The sequence below is a fragment of the Eriocheir sinensis genome, chromosome 8 (genome assembly GCF_024679095.1).
Source record: "Eriocheir sinensis breed Jianghai 21 chromosome 8, ASM2467909v1, whole genome shotgun sequence".
Classification (NCBI taxonomy): domain Eukaryota; kingdom Metazoa; phylum Arthropoda; class Malacostraca; order Decapoda; family Varunidae; genus Eriocheir; species Eriocheir sinensis.
In genome coordinates this window covers 20,635,796-20,655,124 of record NC_066516.1, presented here as the reverse complement: position 1 = coordinate 20,655,124, position 19,329 = coordinate 20,635,796, and the positions used below count along the sequence as shown (strand labels likewise).

Genomic DNA, 19,329 nt, shown 5'->3' with positions numbered 1-19,329 from the left:
CCTTGTATTTATACGGATTGGCGCCTTCTTAGAAATATTTATTAGTACCCGAGGAGGCTTACTTGACTGCGGTGGTTGGTTGTTGAAGGTAGTTAGACGATTCAAGGATTCCTAGTCATCTGTGTAGGAGTATAGCCCATGGACAGCAAACGTTAACAACCCGTCTCCTCAACGATACTGACAGACTCGTGAAGAAATTACGCGAGATTGAAAATAAATAAATATGCATGAAGACCGAGGAGTGGTCATGAGGGAGAGGAGGAAGAGCACGTGCAGCTTGATGACGAGGCTTGTATAAGTGCTCGTGACTCAGGTTAATTCAAGTTCCGGAATCGAGTTTATTCCAGTAATTGCTGGTCATTTCCAACTTCTTGCAACCTGTTTTACTTGTACAGTAGTATAGCAGACAATAAAATGACGGTGGGGATTAGTTAAGTCATGTAATCGACTATGATTCGTTTTGATGTGCTTCGAGTAGTTTGGTAATTATCCGTGGGGAACAGCTTGTTCTTTGTGGCGACCGAAGGGATGGAGTTTGGTGGCGCGAAGATAAAGGCGCGGATAAAAAAAGGCACGGAGATATCTCCTGCAATTAAACGATTAACAGAAAAATTAAAACACCTCATTCCTGCTCCTTCCCAAGTTTGAAGGACCGAGGAACGCATCTCGAAGCCGCACAAGTACCATTATTCAGGACCATATTAAGGAGGAGGGGGGGGGGGGGGTTTTGGGGGGGGTGATCGAATGATTGAGCTATTCGTTAATTGCGCGAAATCAGACAATCAACCTTTTCCATTAACCCCCCCCCCCCCTCCCCCCCGTCTTTACTACGGCCCAGAATAATGGTACACTGGGAGGAAGCACAAACATAACTTTATCTAAGATGGTTATTTATCATAATTTGTACGTGATCCTAAACAGCTTAACAATGATTGAACCCTCCAAAACTAGTTATAGATCCGGCCCTGCTAAAATGAACATAATTACAACAATTACTATCCCGACAGACAACTCATCGACTCAAACCCTCCATATGTAATCATCTACGGGAGCATACGCTAGGAGGCGCATCGCTTCACTCACCTGCCGACTCTTCCGCAGACAGTCAACCCGGGCAAGCCTCTATGCAGCTGCCCTTCCCATTCCATACATTTACCCACTACATTAAAACACGCCCTTCACTTACCCTGAGCCAGCATGGAGCACGTAGACATCCTCGGGAGCAGAGCAGAGCGGCGCATCTTTCTTCCTCCACCGCCGGCCGTCGACTCCTCACTGATTGGCTCGGCAGCGGAGGTTCAGGGTTCAGAGCTCCGAGACGCGCTTCAGACGCTTCGTAACGACCAGTTGAATAATTTGTTGCTATCGCTTATCACAAGACACAGTTATTATGCGTTTCCAGTCAAAGATACACAGCGTTATTAGGGGAAACTTAGCTTAGGAAATGTTAAATAGTAATGAGAGAGAGAGAGAGAGAGAGAGAGAGAGAGAGAGAGAGAGAGAGAGAGAGAGAGAGATGGCGGAGGGGGACGCAGCTATATATAGTACACCAACCATTAAATTCGTGACTAAGTAGTGGAAATTCATAAAACATCTGCTCTTATGAAATTGATTTATTTACTACATACTATTTACATGAACAATTCTCTAGATTCCTTTTTTTCTGTACATCGCATCTCCGACTTCAACAAGTGACAAAATGTTCCGTAAGAAGACGGTGAGGTGTGGAGGAGGAGGAGGAGGAGGAGGAAGAGGAGATGACATGAAGAGGGGGAGGAGAGGTGCGTAAGAAGGAGTAATTGACGACATGACGAGAACAGGAGAGAGAGGAAGAGGAGGTGGAGGAAAAGACCGAGAGAAAGGAAAAGTAATGAGAGGAACGGTGAGGTGTGGAGGAGGAGGAGGAGGAGGAAGAGTTGATGACACGAAGAGGGGGAGGAGAAGGAGAAGGAAGACGAGAACGAAAGAAGAAAATGGGAAGAGGCGGAAGATGTGGAGGAGGAGAAAAAGCAGGAAGCGAGGCATAAGAAAAGTGGAGGAGGGAGAAGCAGAGGGAGGGTGGAGGTGAGGGAGGAAAGTGGAGATAAAGAAAGGTGCATGAGGGAGGAGGTGGAGACGGCGGAGGAGGAATAAGAAGCAAAGAAAGGGTGGAGGCGAGAGAAGGAAGGAAAACGAAGGAGGAGGAGGCAGGTGGAGGTGGGAAAGGTAGGTATACAAAAAATACAACGCTGAGGTGGTGGTGGTGTTAATTACAGGTGTGTGTGGGGGAGGGGGGGTCAGGCCGTCCAGGTGAGAGCTAGACGGGCCGACGGGAGGGGAGACTGATGATTGTCCGGCAATTAGATTCTCTTGGAGTGGAATTAATGAACACTCTAGCTAATCAATAGTTTACCTTATGTACATATGAAGAACCTGCATTGGTGGGGGGGAGGGGGCCAGTGTTTTTATTTTTTGGTGGGGCTGAGTAGTAATTATATTATACGACCGGCTGGGACCGCGCGAAGATTGGCACAGTGACAGAACGAATAAACAAAATCACGATCACGGGTTGACACGGAGCGACTGACTGACTGACTGACTGACTGACTGCTTAGATAGGAAAGATTATACAAACAACAGCCTTAATGAGTTAGGTATATATTCTTTCTCTCATTCAAAGTGTAGTAGTGGTAGCCTATTAAGAGCATCGAGACACTGAAATAATAATAAAAACGGAAAACTCGACAGACCCCAAAATAATGAAATGAAAGGAAAGGGGGAATAAATAATGAAAGACGGAGAAACGAATCCACTTTAGACAGATAGTGTAACATCCAGTCATACGGTATTTACAGGACTCGACACCAACCAACATCACATATCACACACACACACACACACACACAGGTAGGACTCACCACTGATTACCTATGAAAAACGTTAATTAAAGGTGCAAACACTTGTGACACAGCAGTAGTAGTAGTAGTAGTAGTAGTAGTAGTAGTGGTGGTAATAGTAGTAGTAGTTATCATTATTTTGTGGTATATCTGCTGTAGTTTGAAGGTGAAAGGGGGAGGAAGGAGGGAAAGGAGGAAGGGGGAGAGAAGGATGAATGGGGGGGGGAGGAGGTATATGCATGATGTGTGTGTTTGTGTGTGTGTGTGTGTGTGTGTGTGTGTGTGTGTGTGTGTGTGTGTGTGTGTGTGTGTGTGTGTGTGCCAAAAGGAACCAACAAATATTGCCCTCAAGCTAAACCATGACAAAAAATAATGGATTCACTCTATAAAAATGTAGCATAAATATGGTGTAATCCTCTCTCTTTTTTTCCTCTTTCCTCCTGTTTGATCTGTGTTCCACTTATCATTTTATTTATTTATTTTTTTCACAACATTGACCGCAGTTATTATCCAGACTCGGGTGGAAGGAGGGGAAAGGACAGAGATGAGTGGTGGTGATCTTAACCCGGTAGCTGCGGGGACCATGTTTCTTAAAGGCCCCTCCCTCTAAGCGAATTAATGAGAAAATAATTATCACTCACGCAAACCATTTCATAATATATATCAAAGCATTTGTGTATTTTGTGATCAGTTTATGCATCATCTATTTTGGGGGGTTTATATCATGGCAAAAATTTGGTTCGTCGCTGGTACATGGTAAAGCCACAAATTTGGCCTGTCGCTGCTACCAGGTTAATTATGAGTATAGGAAAGGGATGAGAGGAAAATTAAGGAGCAGGAAGAAAGGGAAAAGGAGGAAGGAGAAAAGGAGGAGTATTGGAGGAATTACGAGGAAGAAGCTATCATAACCCAAAATCCATATATGGGCGCTAAGTGGGTGGCTTCAGGGACACAAGCTGCACCATGAGAAAGCACAAAAGGGTCAGGAAGCAGAGGAGAGTGGAGGGAAGGCATCGTGGAAACAACAGGATGGGGAGGAGGAGGAAGAATTGAAAGAAGGGGTGCAATTAGGGAAAGGAAGGAGGGAAAGTTGGAAAGTTTCGTTTAGACGGCGCAACATCTGTGGTTATATGCCGGAGAGAGACAGAAGGGGAAGGAATTATAGGAGAAGGGAACAGAGCCCAGGAGACGGGACACAACCCCCGATTAATACCTGGTACCCATTCACTGCTGGGTGGACAGGGGCGTAGGGTATCGGAAAAGCCGCCCCAATTTAAAGGAAGGATGGATGAGAAAAAGGAAAAGATATAAAGTAGGAGGCAGCGCTATGATGAGGGTAAATCGATGAACAAACAATGAGACAAAAAAAGACAAGAGGAGTGGACCAAGTTACAACACTGAAGAGCGAGAGGCTACATGGCAACAGGTTCAATAAATTACATCATTACTCCCGCTAAACACTTCTTTCTCCCCCTCCGTGAACATAGTGACTTATCTATACACATCCCTGTCCAGATGTGGCAAGTAGGTACATACGATAGCCTTAACCCGGTAGCAGTGACGGGCCAAATTTGTGCCATGATATAAACACCCAAAAATAGATGATACATAAACTGATCACAAATGCTTTGATATATATTATGAAATGGTTTGTGTGAGTGATCATTTTTTCTCATTTTTCTCGCTTAGAGGGACCATTAAGAAACATGATCCCCGTGGAGGAGGAGGAGAAGGAGGAAGAGGGCAATTGGTATATGAGTGAGACAAAGCAATATAGAACACCAAAGACAAAGAGGAGGACTAAAAATAAATCATCATACGGAGAGAAAAACATGAACATAAGGGCAGTAAAAGAAGAAAAAGGATGCAGATGATGAAAAAGATGGACGTGAAAAAGGACGAGATGGAAGAAAAACGAGTTAGTACTTCAATGTGTATCTATTAATTTATCATGTAGTAGAGCTTATAAGGATGGCCAGAGTGAGGAAGGGCAAGTTAGTGGGGTGTTTGATAGGGGCAGGGGGGTGAGGGGAGGCATGGCATGGCAGGGAATATAGGATAGGGTTGGATAGGAGTGGGTGAGGTAAGGTCTGAGTCCCCTCTTACCCAGTCATGCCACACACACACACACACACAGCCTTTATCCCTCATCATCTAGATTACAGAGGTATATATTTTTAACATTTTCTTTTTTTTCTTCCGCTTTAGTTTCAGCCACAAATATTTATACTGGCAGGCAGGATATTAAACATGACATACCCGAGAGTAGCTATGAATAAGCAGAATTTAGTCATAGTTTGCAATACTAGTTGTCATCACCATCATTATACCTAGTATGGAAGAGGTACTTAGCATTTTCATCACTGTAATAATTTGCTTTTGAAAACTGGTGTAGTAATAAAAGAGAAAATGAGCAATAAGGTAGAACACACACTACCTTCTACATACAGGGCATGTAGGTACTAGTGGGCAGACAGTAAATTGGATAGTTGCTATTACTTCCTTTTCCCTTTTCTTCACAATTGTACAAGTTCTGAGTGGCTTACAATACTGGGATGGGAATACTGGGAAAAGTGAAAGGAAAGGAGGGAAGAGAACACAGTGAAGGGAAGGTTAGTGAGGGAGGAGAAGCAAAGGCATAGATATTGGAATACGCTCAGCTGTGTGTGACCTCGGTGCTCATCTCCACCTCACTGGCCCTTGAGCTTTTGGTGTTTAACCTGGTAGCAACAACGGGCCAAATCTGTGGCTTTACCGTGTAGCAGTGACGGGCCAAATTTGTGCCATGATATAAACCCCAAAAAATAGATGATACATAATCTGATCACAAATGCTTTGATATATATTATGAAATGGTTTGTGTGGGGGTGATTTTTTCTCATTTTTCTCGCTGCTGCTACCGGGTTAAAGACCTGCTACCCCGGGACACAGGGCAAGTGTGACATCCGGGTTACCACAGGTTACCTTCTACAGGTGCCCATATAGTGACTGACCCAAAAGGGATGATGAACATCTGGGTGAGTTGGAGATACAAGGGAAAGGGGAGTAGGAATGGATTTAGGGAGGTGAGCTTAATCTTCGTGTGTTAGGCGTTCCCAGTCAATGTTTCTGTCTTTCATCATATTTGTCTTTTCATTTATTTTCATGTATCTATTTATTTGATTTCCAGTTCTCAGATGTCCTCTTCTTAGCCTCAGATGGTTGGTCCCTTGCCTAAGCGAGCGAGTAAGTAGTGTTTACGAAAGTGTGTGTGTGTGTGTGTGTGTGTGTGTGTGTGTGTGTGTGTGTGTGTGTGTGTGTGTGTGTGTTTGCATATGTGTAGATCATTGGCTGAAGAGAAACTATTAGACAGATCAACTTTTATTTTTTCACGAGTTAAATAAGTTTCTTGAGACAACAATACGAACCAACATTACTCCATCAGCCAATGCACTAACAGGGGACCCACACCCACAAGAGGACTTCTGATATCTGGGGATGGAAACCGACGACTAGCTTTTTCATTTTTCAGCCCATGAGAGGCCAAGTCCAGCCCCCCCCTTGGGGAGCACATTATGGGGGAATTATGGGGTGTCTTAGGTGGTGGTGTGGGGAGAATGGGTGTGTGGACTGTGAGGCTGGCTGGGCTAGGACTATCCCCCCTAAACCTGCTGATGATAGGCAGGAAATGGACCAATACAAAGGTGATGATAATGGGATGAGAGGGACTAATGAGGAAGAAGGAAACGAAGGAGGTACAGAATGGGAGGGTGGTCTGCATTCGAGACACAGGACAGCAGGGAAGAAGAGAAGTGAGAGAGGAAGGGAGAGTGTGTACTGCATCCAATACAAATGATGACTGGGAAGGGTGGAGGAAGAAAGGAAAAAAAGAAGGAAAGAAGAACAGAAGGGAGATGAAGGAAGAGATGTCCAAAGGTTTAGTTACTGTCACATTGGAATTATATTCCAGTAATAATTTCACACATTAATGATTAGAATGTAAGAAAGAAACAAGAGAAGAAACTGAACACTACTTGCACAGTTTACAAACATCTTAGGTTGGATGTACACACACACACACACACACACACACACACACACACACACACACACACACACACACACACACACACACACACACAGCCTCCCTCCCTCCACACTCCCTCACTGTCCTCCCACACAATGACGGTTTACACTCAAGACTCTGATTGATGGTGTACGTTAAGTTGAATCATTTAAAAAAAATTCTACGATGTATACTTTACATTTATTTGAAGTTCAACGTCCCCTTAAAAATAAAGTACATCACTGGGGTGGAAAGACATTTTATACAGGTGAATGATAAAGTTATGTAGCCAGCCAGCCAACCAATGGTTCTGTTTTCTGCTGTAAAAGTCCACAAATGCACGCATGCATGCAAGAACACACACACACACACACACACAGCTGCCACAACCAGATGCACACATGCAGGAGTCATCACAGATGGGTCGGTACACAAGGGTGGCACAGTCGCCTTGCCACACACCAACAGAGTGACAACAGGCAGCAGAAAATAATATAACATAATATGAGGTGCTTCTTTTTCATTCTATCACATCCAGGTATACACTTATGTTACAATAATGTACATTATCATACATGTATAATTCCAAACTAACCTCAAGAAACTTATTAGCTGCTGCAACACAACTACTGACACTCAGGCTTACTTAAGGGTTGGGCAAGGCTGTGGTTGTGTTGATACCTTCAACCTTGCCTCTGATGGCAAACAGTCTGGCCTTATGCTGTACATACAGTGTTCCTTCTTTTTCTGCTGACACATGAAGGTTCTTAACATGGCAGCCTGTGCTCTTGCCATGTCCCCCACTGACAATGTTGGCCTCCGAAGAGCTACTCTTTCACACCCTCTCAGCAGCTTGTGTACACACACACACACACACACACACACACACACACACACACACACACACACACACACCCACCTGGTAACTCCACACCCACAGCCACATACTCTAGCAGCTCTACTCACTGTTGTTTTAAAGTCTGCATCACATAATCCTCATAATATAAATGTAACTACACTCTGTATTTAGATAAAAATTTATAGCTTCAGGGTTTAGGATATACTTTAGAATGTTAAGAACTGTTGTTTCCTGTGAAACATATGAATGTGAGATTATCAGTCCAGAATATTTCAAGGTGACAAACAAATGTTAGCTTAAATATTACATAATTTGTTGACAACTACTCTCTGAGGTGAGCAGAGACTGGGAGTCTGACAGGCAGCAGCAGCAGCAGTGGTAGTAGTGGTGATGGTAGTGGTGGTGGTGCTGGCAGGCCTGAGTGGTGGTGTGTGGCTCAGTGACTGACCAGAGGAAAGTGGCAGCAGCGGGCAGCCTTGGGCTCGCCCACCGCTGGGCGACAGTGGGGCTGCGGGACTGGGAGGTTAAGAGGCTGGTGGTCTGAGGACTAAAGGGCTGAGGTGAGGGGCTGATGGCTGTTCTCAACCTATCGCTCCTCACATCACAAACAGTAATTTAAAAGAAAACATTACTGACACTTTTCAATTTCATTGTACAGAAGATTTGGTTTTGTACCTTGTCTTTTCACACACATACACACACAAAAACTCTTTCAGTGTAAGCTTTATCATTAATGCCATAAAGTTGTACTTTAAAAAAGTTAGTTAGGTAAACATATTATCACTTATAATCTTTGATAAAATAAAAGATCATGGAACCACGACGTTGGCTGCATCACTGCAACGATCAATTCACCAGAAAACAAACTAGGTGTATTACAGACGTATTTCCAACACTCAAAGGCGGCAGAATGGATACACTTGTAGCAATGAGGGAGAAGAAATGTTGAGATGACTTACAACACTTAGAGAACACATATAAAAAAATCAACAGTAAAAAACAAACATCTAAAATAATTATAATAATGATGGCAGCAGTGAGGCACGGCAGCGCGTCAGCCGCCGCCGCTGCCGCTCGCCCGTCCTCCACTCGGGGCGCTGAGGGAACACACACACAGGTATGGAGGTGCTGAGGAACAGCAAATCACTCATGGCTTGTAAAAGAATCACTATCCACTGCCCTGAAGGATGCCTGAGGGTGTCCACCGATTCTGAACATTCTACGCATCCAGGAATCAATCTTCGTCTTTCCTCAATAAATTTAGCCAACTACAAGGTTTTAGTAACTCTCCCTTCCCTGCTGCTCTGCCATGCCCTGAAGCACACACACTCTAAAGGGATGATTATAAATCTTCAGAAACAGCAACACCTTTCCGAGCAAACTGATCACACAGTATAAAGTTCAGGAAAGTACTAAACTGTCACATCCTGGCAGCACATTCATCAAGTCCCTGGAGGGAGCTGACAAGTGCTGTTGCTTCAGGGGCTGAGGCAGAGGGCAGGTGGTGGGCACAGCTAACCCTTGCACACATTTAAATACTTAGTGGCTAAAAACAAACTGGTTAGCTGAGTTACAGTCATTGGGTGTAAATGATAGAAATTTTTTGTTTTAATAAATTTTTAGATAAAAGAATATCTAGCTTTGAAGGTGAATCAAAGGAGCATGTCTCAAGCTTCACTCATGGCTGCTGCTGAGTGAGTGAGTTCAGTGTTGCAATGTGACAACACCAGCCAGAGGCTTCGCCAGCCACACAACAAATAGCCCAAAAGACCATGAGTGCAGCAGTGAAGAGAATGACAACCCAGACTGCAGTAATTACTTCTGATAAAGTGTAACAGAGCATTATGAATATGCCAATGCAACTGTAGACATTACAGTACTTTGAATAATTTTCTATCACAAATAACTTCAAAAGCAACATGCATGGAGGAGAGGAACCATATTAAATCCTGGATGCTTGCGTAGAATTTTCAGAATGTATGACTGAACAGGATCAGACCAAGAGGACTGCTGCTTTCTCTTGACTTGACTAACTGGCAAGACAATTTTTAGTGTGTAACAAGATTTGTGTCGAATGATATCACAAGAACTGACAGAAATGCTACCTAAACAGAAAACAGTGGAGGGAGGGAGGGAGGGAGTGAGAGGGATACATCATGGCCTACTGCAGACTGAGGAGAGCATGTGGCAGGGAGGAGGTGGTGTTCGTGGTGAGGCAAGACAACACTGTACCTGACAAAGACACTGGGCTGGTCGATGGTTGGGTTTTCAGACAGGTAAAGAGGAGAGGAGATAAGAGAGAGACAGAGCGAGAGAGAAAAAGACAAATATATATAAAAACTGGCCTACTCTCAAGTTCAAAAGGATAGTTGTAGTAGTAGTAGGAGGAGGAGTTGTGGTAGTAGTAGTAGTAGTAGTAGTAGTAGAAGTAGTAACAATGGTAGTAGTAGTAGTAGACATAGCAGTAACAGCAGCAGTAGTAGTAGTAGTAATAGTAACTGTAGTGGTAGTATTAGCAGTAGTAGTAGTAGTAATAGCAGCAGCAGTAGTAGTAATAGCATGTGGACTTCAAAGCTTATAAGATGATGGTCTAGTGTACTGCACATTCAAGGACAGACTCATAGTACAAGTTCCTATTTAGAGAAAAGTAGTATTTTGTTAAGTGTTATAAGTGTTAATCTGTCTTAGCTGGGCTCTCAAGAGGTATGAAGAAGTGGCCTCCTACTGCACAGAACATTATGACTGTTAATATTCACTATCACAAGAACATCATTTACATATTATATTATCGACACAGTATTTTCACTTTAAGAGTTTTGGTGTAGCAGAAAACTTTCCAGCAGCCACCGTGGTCCCTCAACAGTCCCTCCCGGCTCACCTCGGCCTACTCAAGTCCTCAACACTGGCAAGGTTTGGGGCTATAAAGTAGTACACACAATTACTAAGGCAGAGAATGTGTCCTGAATTACCATGTGTGTGTGTGTGTGTGTGTGTGTGTGTGTGTGTATCAATTCATGTATACATATGTAATTTATGTATTTGTGTGTGTATGTGTGTGTGTGTGTGTTCACTTATATGGCGATATTCAATATAGAACTTGCATAAAACTTTTAAAAATTTGCAGAATAGAACAAAGTGAAGGGCTGGCCTAGCAGCTTGAGAGTGGAGAAGTACCTAACACTGCTGTGAGTGAGACAATGGAGGGTTGATTCATGATGTGAAGGAACATTATGTACAGGGATGGTGCCAAGCAGGGGCCACAAGTCTTTGTCTTCAGCCACACTCTTGACACTGAGGTATTGGTGACTGTACTGGCACAGGCCCATCCTGGCGGGGGTGGGGGCGGGGGGAAATTTTGGTCCTGGAAACCCGACGAACAACAACTGTGTCCACCAGAGACGACGACACTCGGCCAAGATTATTAAGCCTTTATTATAGCACTTTTTGGTGGCGAAAGGCGGCGCGTGGGTACGAGGGTTGGGGCGGGCGTGTCCAGCACAGCTTGTGGGTGTGGGGGGCTAAGGTTGCAGCGGGTCATGTGACGCTCACCATGGTGGGATGCGAAGAGTCTTGAGACCCGGCGTCGGGCTTGTTGCTAGCGCACTGGCCAGTCAACTGGTTAACACTAAGAGGGTTGTTAATGTCACGGGGATTGGTGCCCACGGGGGGCCGCTGGGGGTGTGGGGGGCCCTGAGGCACCTGGTTTAGGGGTAGCTGGGGGCCCTCGCCCGGCGTTAGGGGGGAGGCGAGGGAGGCTGGCGACGGCATGAGCAACGAGGGTGGACCTGATGGCGACGCCAAGGAGGGCCCTGGGGAGGGCATGAGGCTGGAGGAGGCCGGCGAGGTGGCGGTTTGGTCGCCCACCATCGCCGTCGATGGAGACGACATCTCCTGAAGGTCATCCTCCTCCTCGCTCTCCTGCGAGGCGTCTACGCTGTCAGCCGACCCGGGCGCCATGTCCTCACCTTCCTCGCCCTCCATGTACCGGATGCACTTCTTCTTTCGCCTGTGAAGGGAAGATGCCACTCAGTAACCCGCCCACCATCACTCCCCCAGAGGATAAAGGTTGTACATGCCTCACCGTACATAAACGTAAAAAAATGTCTACTCATGCAGCTACTGCCCACATCCTGTAAAAAAAGAAAAAACATCATGCATCAAAGCAAAAAAATCATAATAAAAATGGTGTTGTGGTTAACACTGTACGTACACTTCTTCGTCTATGACTCTAGTTAGCATATTAGTAAAAGAAAGAAAAAGTCATTAATGGAAAATATGTTACCTTGATACACATACTCATGCATAACAACGGATAATACAAACAAAACAAAACCTGTAAAATAAAACAAAACGAGATGAATCACTACAAGACACTCACGTGATTACTCTGCTTGTGATGGATATTGAACTAGCAAAGAAAGAAGTGGTGTTAGCGGTAAAACTGCTCCTCTCCTTAAGAGTGTTCAAGATCCGTCACACAGCAGGTCACAGCACAGTGGAAGACTCACAGACTAGAGATTAACATAGGTAGGTTCAGAAGGAGAGGAGACACCACTGCTGCTGCCGTTGTTGTTGTTGTTGTTGTTGCTGTTGTTGGTTGTGCTGCTGCTGCTGCTGCTGGTGCTGGTACTTAAGTTAACGATGGAGTGTATGGGGGTACCTGGAGCGGGGCTGTAGCTGGGGCCCCCCGAGCCTACTTGGGAGGCTGCTGAGGGAGCCAGGGGGGTCAGGGAGGCAGGGCTTGCACCCTGAGTTAATGAGACAATGACCGCCCCAGAGGTGGCTGCAGCAGCAGCAGCTGCAGCAGCCACACCCCCAGAGGCTCCAGCAGCCCCCAGCAGGGAAGAGGGGACCCCAGGGAGGCCTGCCCCCGATGCTAGCGACACCGCAGGGCTGCAGGCCCGGGAGAGAGACCAAGGTTAGAGACTAAGGGGCACCACCTTCACTAAACACACGCCCTGGCTCAGAGCCTCACCCTCACCTTACAGCCATTAACCCTCCACCAGTGATCAGAAAATGTGTCAGTTCCTGGGTTAGCCGCACCTCGGTGCTCGGCCGCGCCGGTGCACCGAGAGGTTAATTAGTGGCACATTTGCCCCTTCAGTCAGACTAACTTTGGCCTTGGGCACTCGAGCAAAAGTTCTCACCAATACAGTTTGGGGACTATGACGTTAAGGTTAAGATGAGGGAAGACACATTTTCTGATGCTGTTGAAAAATATGAGTTCTAGAATGGACAACAATGGGCGGGAATCGAGGAGGGTGTGTGAGTGGGGCAGCGAGTGACCGGGCTGGGCCAGGGGGCACCTGCAAAGGGCCAGCCAGCTCTGCCCGGCACTCACACACCCATCACTACTTTAAGGCAAAACATCAAGTGGCACACAAATATGGAACAGTGAGACCTTTTGCCAGGGTCCCTTTCACTCCCAAGTCGACTTATCATCCAAGATACTGTTTTTCAGACTGACACTTAAACAGGGTTAATAAAAGCTTAAAGGCTTTGTCAAATAAGCAAAGGAAGAAATGATAACAACAACAGCAGCTGTGCTTACAAGGAAACATTCAGAATTTGAGAGGGAATAAAACAGAAGTGAATAAAGTGAGACAATCTTGGATGATAACTCCCCACTCATACACTCATCTAGAGCTAGTCTTACTGTAGTGTTAGGTCATCAAGATGTCAAAGCATGCACATTCCTGAACCTTTTCTCCTCAAGAAGTGGGGTTAAAGCTGATTGCAAATTAAGCGGCTGAAGCGCATTCCTCATAACTTTAAGGTAGAGGCAAGAAGGTGCTAACTCATGTCAGATTCACCAGTTCCTTGATGCCAAACTGGTGTGAGTGAAGAGTGAGTGAAAGAGTTTTAATAATAACAATAACAACCCGACAGCAGAACCTCCAGATGTGGGGCAGCAAGTGCATGACCTCAACAAGTCCTGACGTCCTGATTATACAAGTTGGATGGATGGCAAAGCTTCACGTTAACATTAATTATTTGTATTTCTTTTACTCCAAACTCATGCTACTGTGTTTTGGGGGACACAGACTGACAGGTACAGACAGACAGACACAGACAGGGAGAGAAAAGGGGCTGGGGTAAGAAGGAATGAGCTGATACTTTTGTTTTTTTTCTGGAAAAAAAAAAAAAAAAAATATCTGGAGCTTCTTGTAACTAATTATCTGTGTGAATAAGGGATTAAAAATAAAATAAAAAGTAGGATTTGTGATGAAAACTAGAAAAAAGCAAAATAAGAAAAAGGAAGAAACCTTAAAAGAAAAGGCATAAAAAAAGTGAATATGATGATGATGATGATGACTGCTGAAGATGATTATTATGAGAGAGAGAGAGAGAGAGAGAGAGAGAGAGAGAGAGAGAGAGAGAGAGAGAGAGAGAGAGAGAGAGAGAGAGAGAGAGAGAGAGAGAGAGAGAGAGAGAGAGAGAGAGAGAGAGAGAAAGAGGAAGGAAGCATAAAGGAGGAGGAGGAGGAGGAGGAGGAGGAAGAGGAGGAGGAAGAGGATAAGCAGGTAGAAGAAGAGTTGAATTCATGATGACATCCTCTCTCTCTCTCTCTCTCTCAAAATATGAAAAAAATAAATGCATGTACACACACACACACACACACACACACACACACACACACACACACACACACACACACACACTCTTCCACATTCCACTCATGTTTACAGCGCGGACATGCCAGAACAACTGACGATGCTCCCACCACCCCGCCCTGACCCTTACTGTGGCTAGACGCGGCCCTCTTTTGGTAAGGAGATTGCTGCCTCATACGGAGAGGGAATGAGAGCAGGAGTGGGAGAGAGGAGAGACTGAGCGTGAGATATTCAGCCTTTGACTCACACTTCTTCCGTTTGTTTATATCATGACCATGTGAAGTATATTTTTTGAAACCTGATATGCTGACTGGAGCTGAATTGAAGAGTCGAGGAAAGTCACCAACACTCCATCGCTACAATATAATCCAGATATCATCATCATCATCATCGTTTAACGTCCATTTATTTCCTATGGTGGGGTCGGACGGGATATGTGCCTCCTCCACTGTTGCCCGTTCCATAGCCATTTCTTCTGTGATGTTCAGCCTCCTCATATGCTCCTCCACCACCTTTCTCCACGTCTTCCTTGGCCTTCCTGGTGGTCTAATAATATAATCCAGATACACAGCTTCGTATATCTATCAAGGCAATGCTCCATATGGCCTTTATAAGCTTCTCCTTCTCTCCTTGCTCCCTTCCTCCCCCTACCCACCCTTGCCTTCTCTTTTTTTTACCTTCATCTTCCTCATTAAGTATTAAGGCAGGGAAGTAATTTGAGAGTTTTCCACACTCTTCAATATCCCAACAAAACTCAACTCTAATTATGGGAGCCAATGAATGAGGAGGACAAGTAATAAAGGAGAAAATCCCTTCCTGCTCCTCATTATCAACCCCCAAAAAAGGTCAGCAAATGCCTAAGGACCAGAGAAAGAGATTGGCAGAATGTGCAAAATTGGCCTATGAATTTTGCTATAATCTCTGGCCTACGAATTTTGCTATAATCTCTGGCCTACGAATTTTGCTATAATCCCTGGCCTACGAATTTTGCTATAATCCCTGGCCTACGAATTTTGCTATAATCTCTGGCCTACGAATTTTGCTATAATCTCTGGCCTACGAATTTTGCTATAATCTCTGGCCTACGAATTTTGCTATAATCTCTGGCCTACGAATTTTGCTATAATCTCTGGCCTACGAATTTTGCTATAATCTCTGGCCTACGAATTTTGCTATAATCCCTGGCCTACGAATTTTGCTATAATCTCTGGCCTACGAATTTTGCTATAATCCCTGGCCTACGAATTTTGCTATAATCCCTGGCCTATGAATTTTGCTATAATCTCTGGCCTACGAATTTTGCTATAATCCCTGGCCTATGAATTTTGCTATAATCCCTGGCCTACGAATTTTGCTATAATCTCTGGCCTATGAATTTTGCTATAATCTCTGGCCTACGAATTTTGCTATAATCCCTGGCCTACGAATTTTGCTATAATCCCTGGCCTACGAATTTTGCTATAATCTCTGGCCTACGAATTTTGCTATAATCTCTGGCCTACGAATTTTGCTATAATCTCTGGCCTACGAATTTTGCTATAATCTCTGGCCTATGAATTTTGCTATAATCCCTGGCCTATGAATTTTGCTATAATCCCTGGCCTACGAATTTTGCTATAATCCCTGGCCTACGAATTTTGCTATAATCTCTGGCCTATGAATTTTGCTATAATCCCTGGCCTATGAATTTTGCTATAATCCCTGGCCTATGAATTTTGCTATAATCCCTGGCCTACGAATTTTGCTATAATCTCAGTCAGTTTATTGGACCACCAGCCAGTTAACAAGTCAGTAAATAAGACAGTCTTTCAGCTGGGTAGTCAGTTGCCCCCTCAGTCAGTCACGTAGTCAGTCAGTCACTCGGTCACTTTAATCAGCCAATAAGACTGATTCAGCTGGCTAGTAAATTGCCTACTCAGTCAGTCAGTGTTATTCAGTCAGGTATAGTCAGCCAGTCATTCCCTCACTCACAAAGTCTAAGGTCTGTCAGTCAGTCAGTCAGTCAGTCAGTCCCTCACTCAAAGTCTATGCTGTTAATCAGTCAGTCATGCCTCCACTTAAAACATCTAAGGTCTCAGTCAGTCAGTCAGTCAGTCAGTCAGTCATTCCCTCACTCACAAAGTCTAGGTTCGGTACAAGACTCATTCACAGTCAATCCTTTCTAGTTCTGCTCTTTCAATATTTCTCTTTCTCTCATGAATGTCAAATGTCCTTCGTCCCTGCACTTCAGATTGAGGTAGCCTATTCATTTTCTTCCTCCTCTTCATTTTTCTCTTCTTTCTTTTCTATTTTCCTCTTCCTCCTCTTCGTTAATGCCTTGCCTGCCCTCAGTAACACCCAGCCCCACCCCCATCTCTCTCTCTCTCTCTCTCTCTCTCTCTCTCTCTCCACTTGACTTTTACATGTATTTCAAAGGGCATCAACGGTACCTATTTTCAGTGTATTCGATCAAGCAATTAATCTCTCTATCTATCTATCTATCTATCTATCCAACAATCAATAAATATGAAGTCTATCAACACATAAAAGTCAAATTATCAATCAGTCAATCTATCAATCAGTCAATTTATCGATCTTTCTTTCTCTCTCTAACACGTACATAAAAAATAAAAAAAAAGGTCAGAATCCGATACATCTTTTTTTTTTTTACATTTTTTCTCCCTTTCCTTTTTTTTTTTTCAATCGCGCGAGTAAGCCAACATTTGAAAGGGCAAAGCAGCGGGTAATTTCCTTTAAAAATGCCTCTCAGAAACTGATGCACAGAAAGAGAATGAGAGATCACAGGAGGGAGGCAACATCATGAAGAAGAGAGGAGGAGGAGGAGGAGGAGGAGGAGGAGAGGTGGTCTGTGTGCGTGCGTGTGTGTGTGTGTGTGTGTGTGTGTGTACTGGAAGGCGAATTAATTATTATATCCGTGTGGAGAGAGAGAGAGAGAGAGAGAGAGAGAGAGAGAGAGAGAGAGAGAGAGAGAGAGAGAGAGAGAGAGAGAGAGAGAGAGATAACAAAGCTCACAGAAAAAGCGTCTATCAAATCATACAAGCAAAAAAGAAAGATTACAAGGAATAAAGAAGGAGAGCGAGGCAGGTGTAAATTACGCGGCAAAGATGTATCGTAGCAAGAGAGAAAGAAAGAAAGAAAGAAAGAAAGACAGAGAGATAGGTAGAAAGGAAGAAAAGTAGAAAGAGGGAAAAGGGACGAATGGAAAAGATTTGTCGCGAGGGAAAGAAATGATGAGAAGGAAACAAAACAGTGAGATAAAGGAAGATAGAAAGGAAGGAAGATGTAAACGAAAAATTGAAGAAAAAAAGAAGAAAGAAGGAAAGGAGGAAATATCATGAAGGATCGAAAAAAAAAAGTGAGGGAGAAAATAAGAGAAAAAGAAAAACAGAAAGGATGGAGGAAAATTGTAATAAGAAAAGGGAAGAAGAGAAACAAATATCATGAAGAAAGGAACGGAAGAAAAGTAGACAAAGAAAATAAGGGAAAAAGAAAAAAAGGGAGGTGGACATCAAGAAAAATAAAAAAAAGGAAGAGAACCGAAGTAATAATCATGTAATATTTTTTAATCTCTTCTTTCCAAAATATTACAATTACGTATATTATTTTCACACACACACACACACACACACACACACACACACACACACACACACATACACACACACACACACAGAGAGAGAGAGAGAGAGAGAGAGAGAGAGAGAGAGAGAGAGAGAGAGAGAGAGAGAGAGAGAGAGAGAGAGAGAGAGAGAGAGAGAGAGAGAGAGAGAGAGAGAGAACAAAATGACAATGCAAAAAACAAATGACAGTAGACAGCAAACACAAAACGCTTCGTCCTTCACTGGAAACAAAACAAAACAAAAGAGATAAGACAAACAAACAAACAAACAAGGATGGTAACAAATAAATAAAAATACTAAAGGAAAAACAAAACAAAAAATAACACGAGCCATTTTAAGAATCACAAAACCGGAAGCGCCAATAAAAAATAAATAAAATAAAACAAAACATGAAAAGTGATCGTAAATATTTGGTTCGTTTATATATCTTAAAACTTTATGTGATAGAGCTTTGGATTCAGGTAAGTAACTATAATGACTCACAAGATACTCACAAAAGACAGAGGGCGCTTGAGAGACCGGCGCCCATGCTCTCAAACAGTTCGGTAATCGCAGACGCTTTCGGCTCTCACAACAACGTATACCCAAAAGCCGAAAAGGAGATTAACCGGATTCTAATGAGTGTTCTTTTACGTTCATGGCACAAAAGAATAGTCAGACTACCACTAGGATCATAAAACCACCCCCGGAAATACCAAAAAACCCTACGAAAGCCTTGTAAGTGAGTGCTTCGACGCCGATGTTTAACAATATGACCCTCGCACACCGACATTTATTTAGGCCGTCGTAGAGGTTGTGTTAGTATTTCCATGGGTGGTTTTATGAGCCCTGTGATAGTCTGACAAGGCCTCTGCATCATGAACTTCAAAAACACTCATGCGAACCGACTTTTTCCCTTGTGGCTTTGGGAAAATGTTGTTGGGCGAGTTCAGAGCGTCCCAGAATACGGGCCCGGCTGATCTCACACGCCACAATCACTACCATAATCGTAAAAATCTGTATTCTTTGGTTGTATTGGCTCCTGTGACCTTGTGCAGGGGCCTTGTGATTCTAAGAGGGCTCGTCTACATACTAATATCTACGTAAAAATAAATATAAATCAGGAGTGGTCCGCGGGCTGTCCTCTAAATAAAATAAAAACTGTGGAGAAAATATGGAATGAAAATTAACTTAAGGGAAATAATAACAAAGGAACCGAAGGGAAACATAAATAAAAGGAGGCAGGAAGGGAAATAATAAAGGTGAGACATTATCATCATCATCATCTTTCTCCTTCCTTCCTTCCTTGAGATGGTGTGTGTGCCTTGGCATCGGC

The 19,329-nt window shown here is 43.9% G+C and overlaps 1 protein-coding gene across 1 annotated transcript in view; it reads right to left on the bottom strand.

Moving 5' to 3' along the window:
• Positions 1 to 1,598: 1,598 nt before the first annotated feature.
• The window catches only part of LOC126995658 (protein pangolin, isoforms A/H/I/S-like), a 45,431-nt gene continuing 27,700 nt past the window's right edge, over positions 1,599 to 19,329 (bottom strand). Inside the window, exon 9 of the mRNA XM_050855427.1 lies at positions 1,599 to 11,786. Within this exon, the coding sequence (XP_050711384.1) occupies positions 11,315 to 11,786 (472 nt within the window). The 3' untranslated portion in view covers positions 1,599 to 11,314. The remainder of the gene's footprint in view (positions 11,787 to 19,329) is intronic.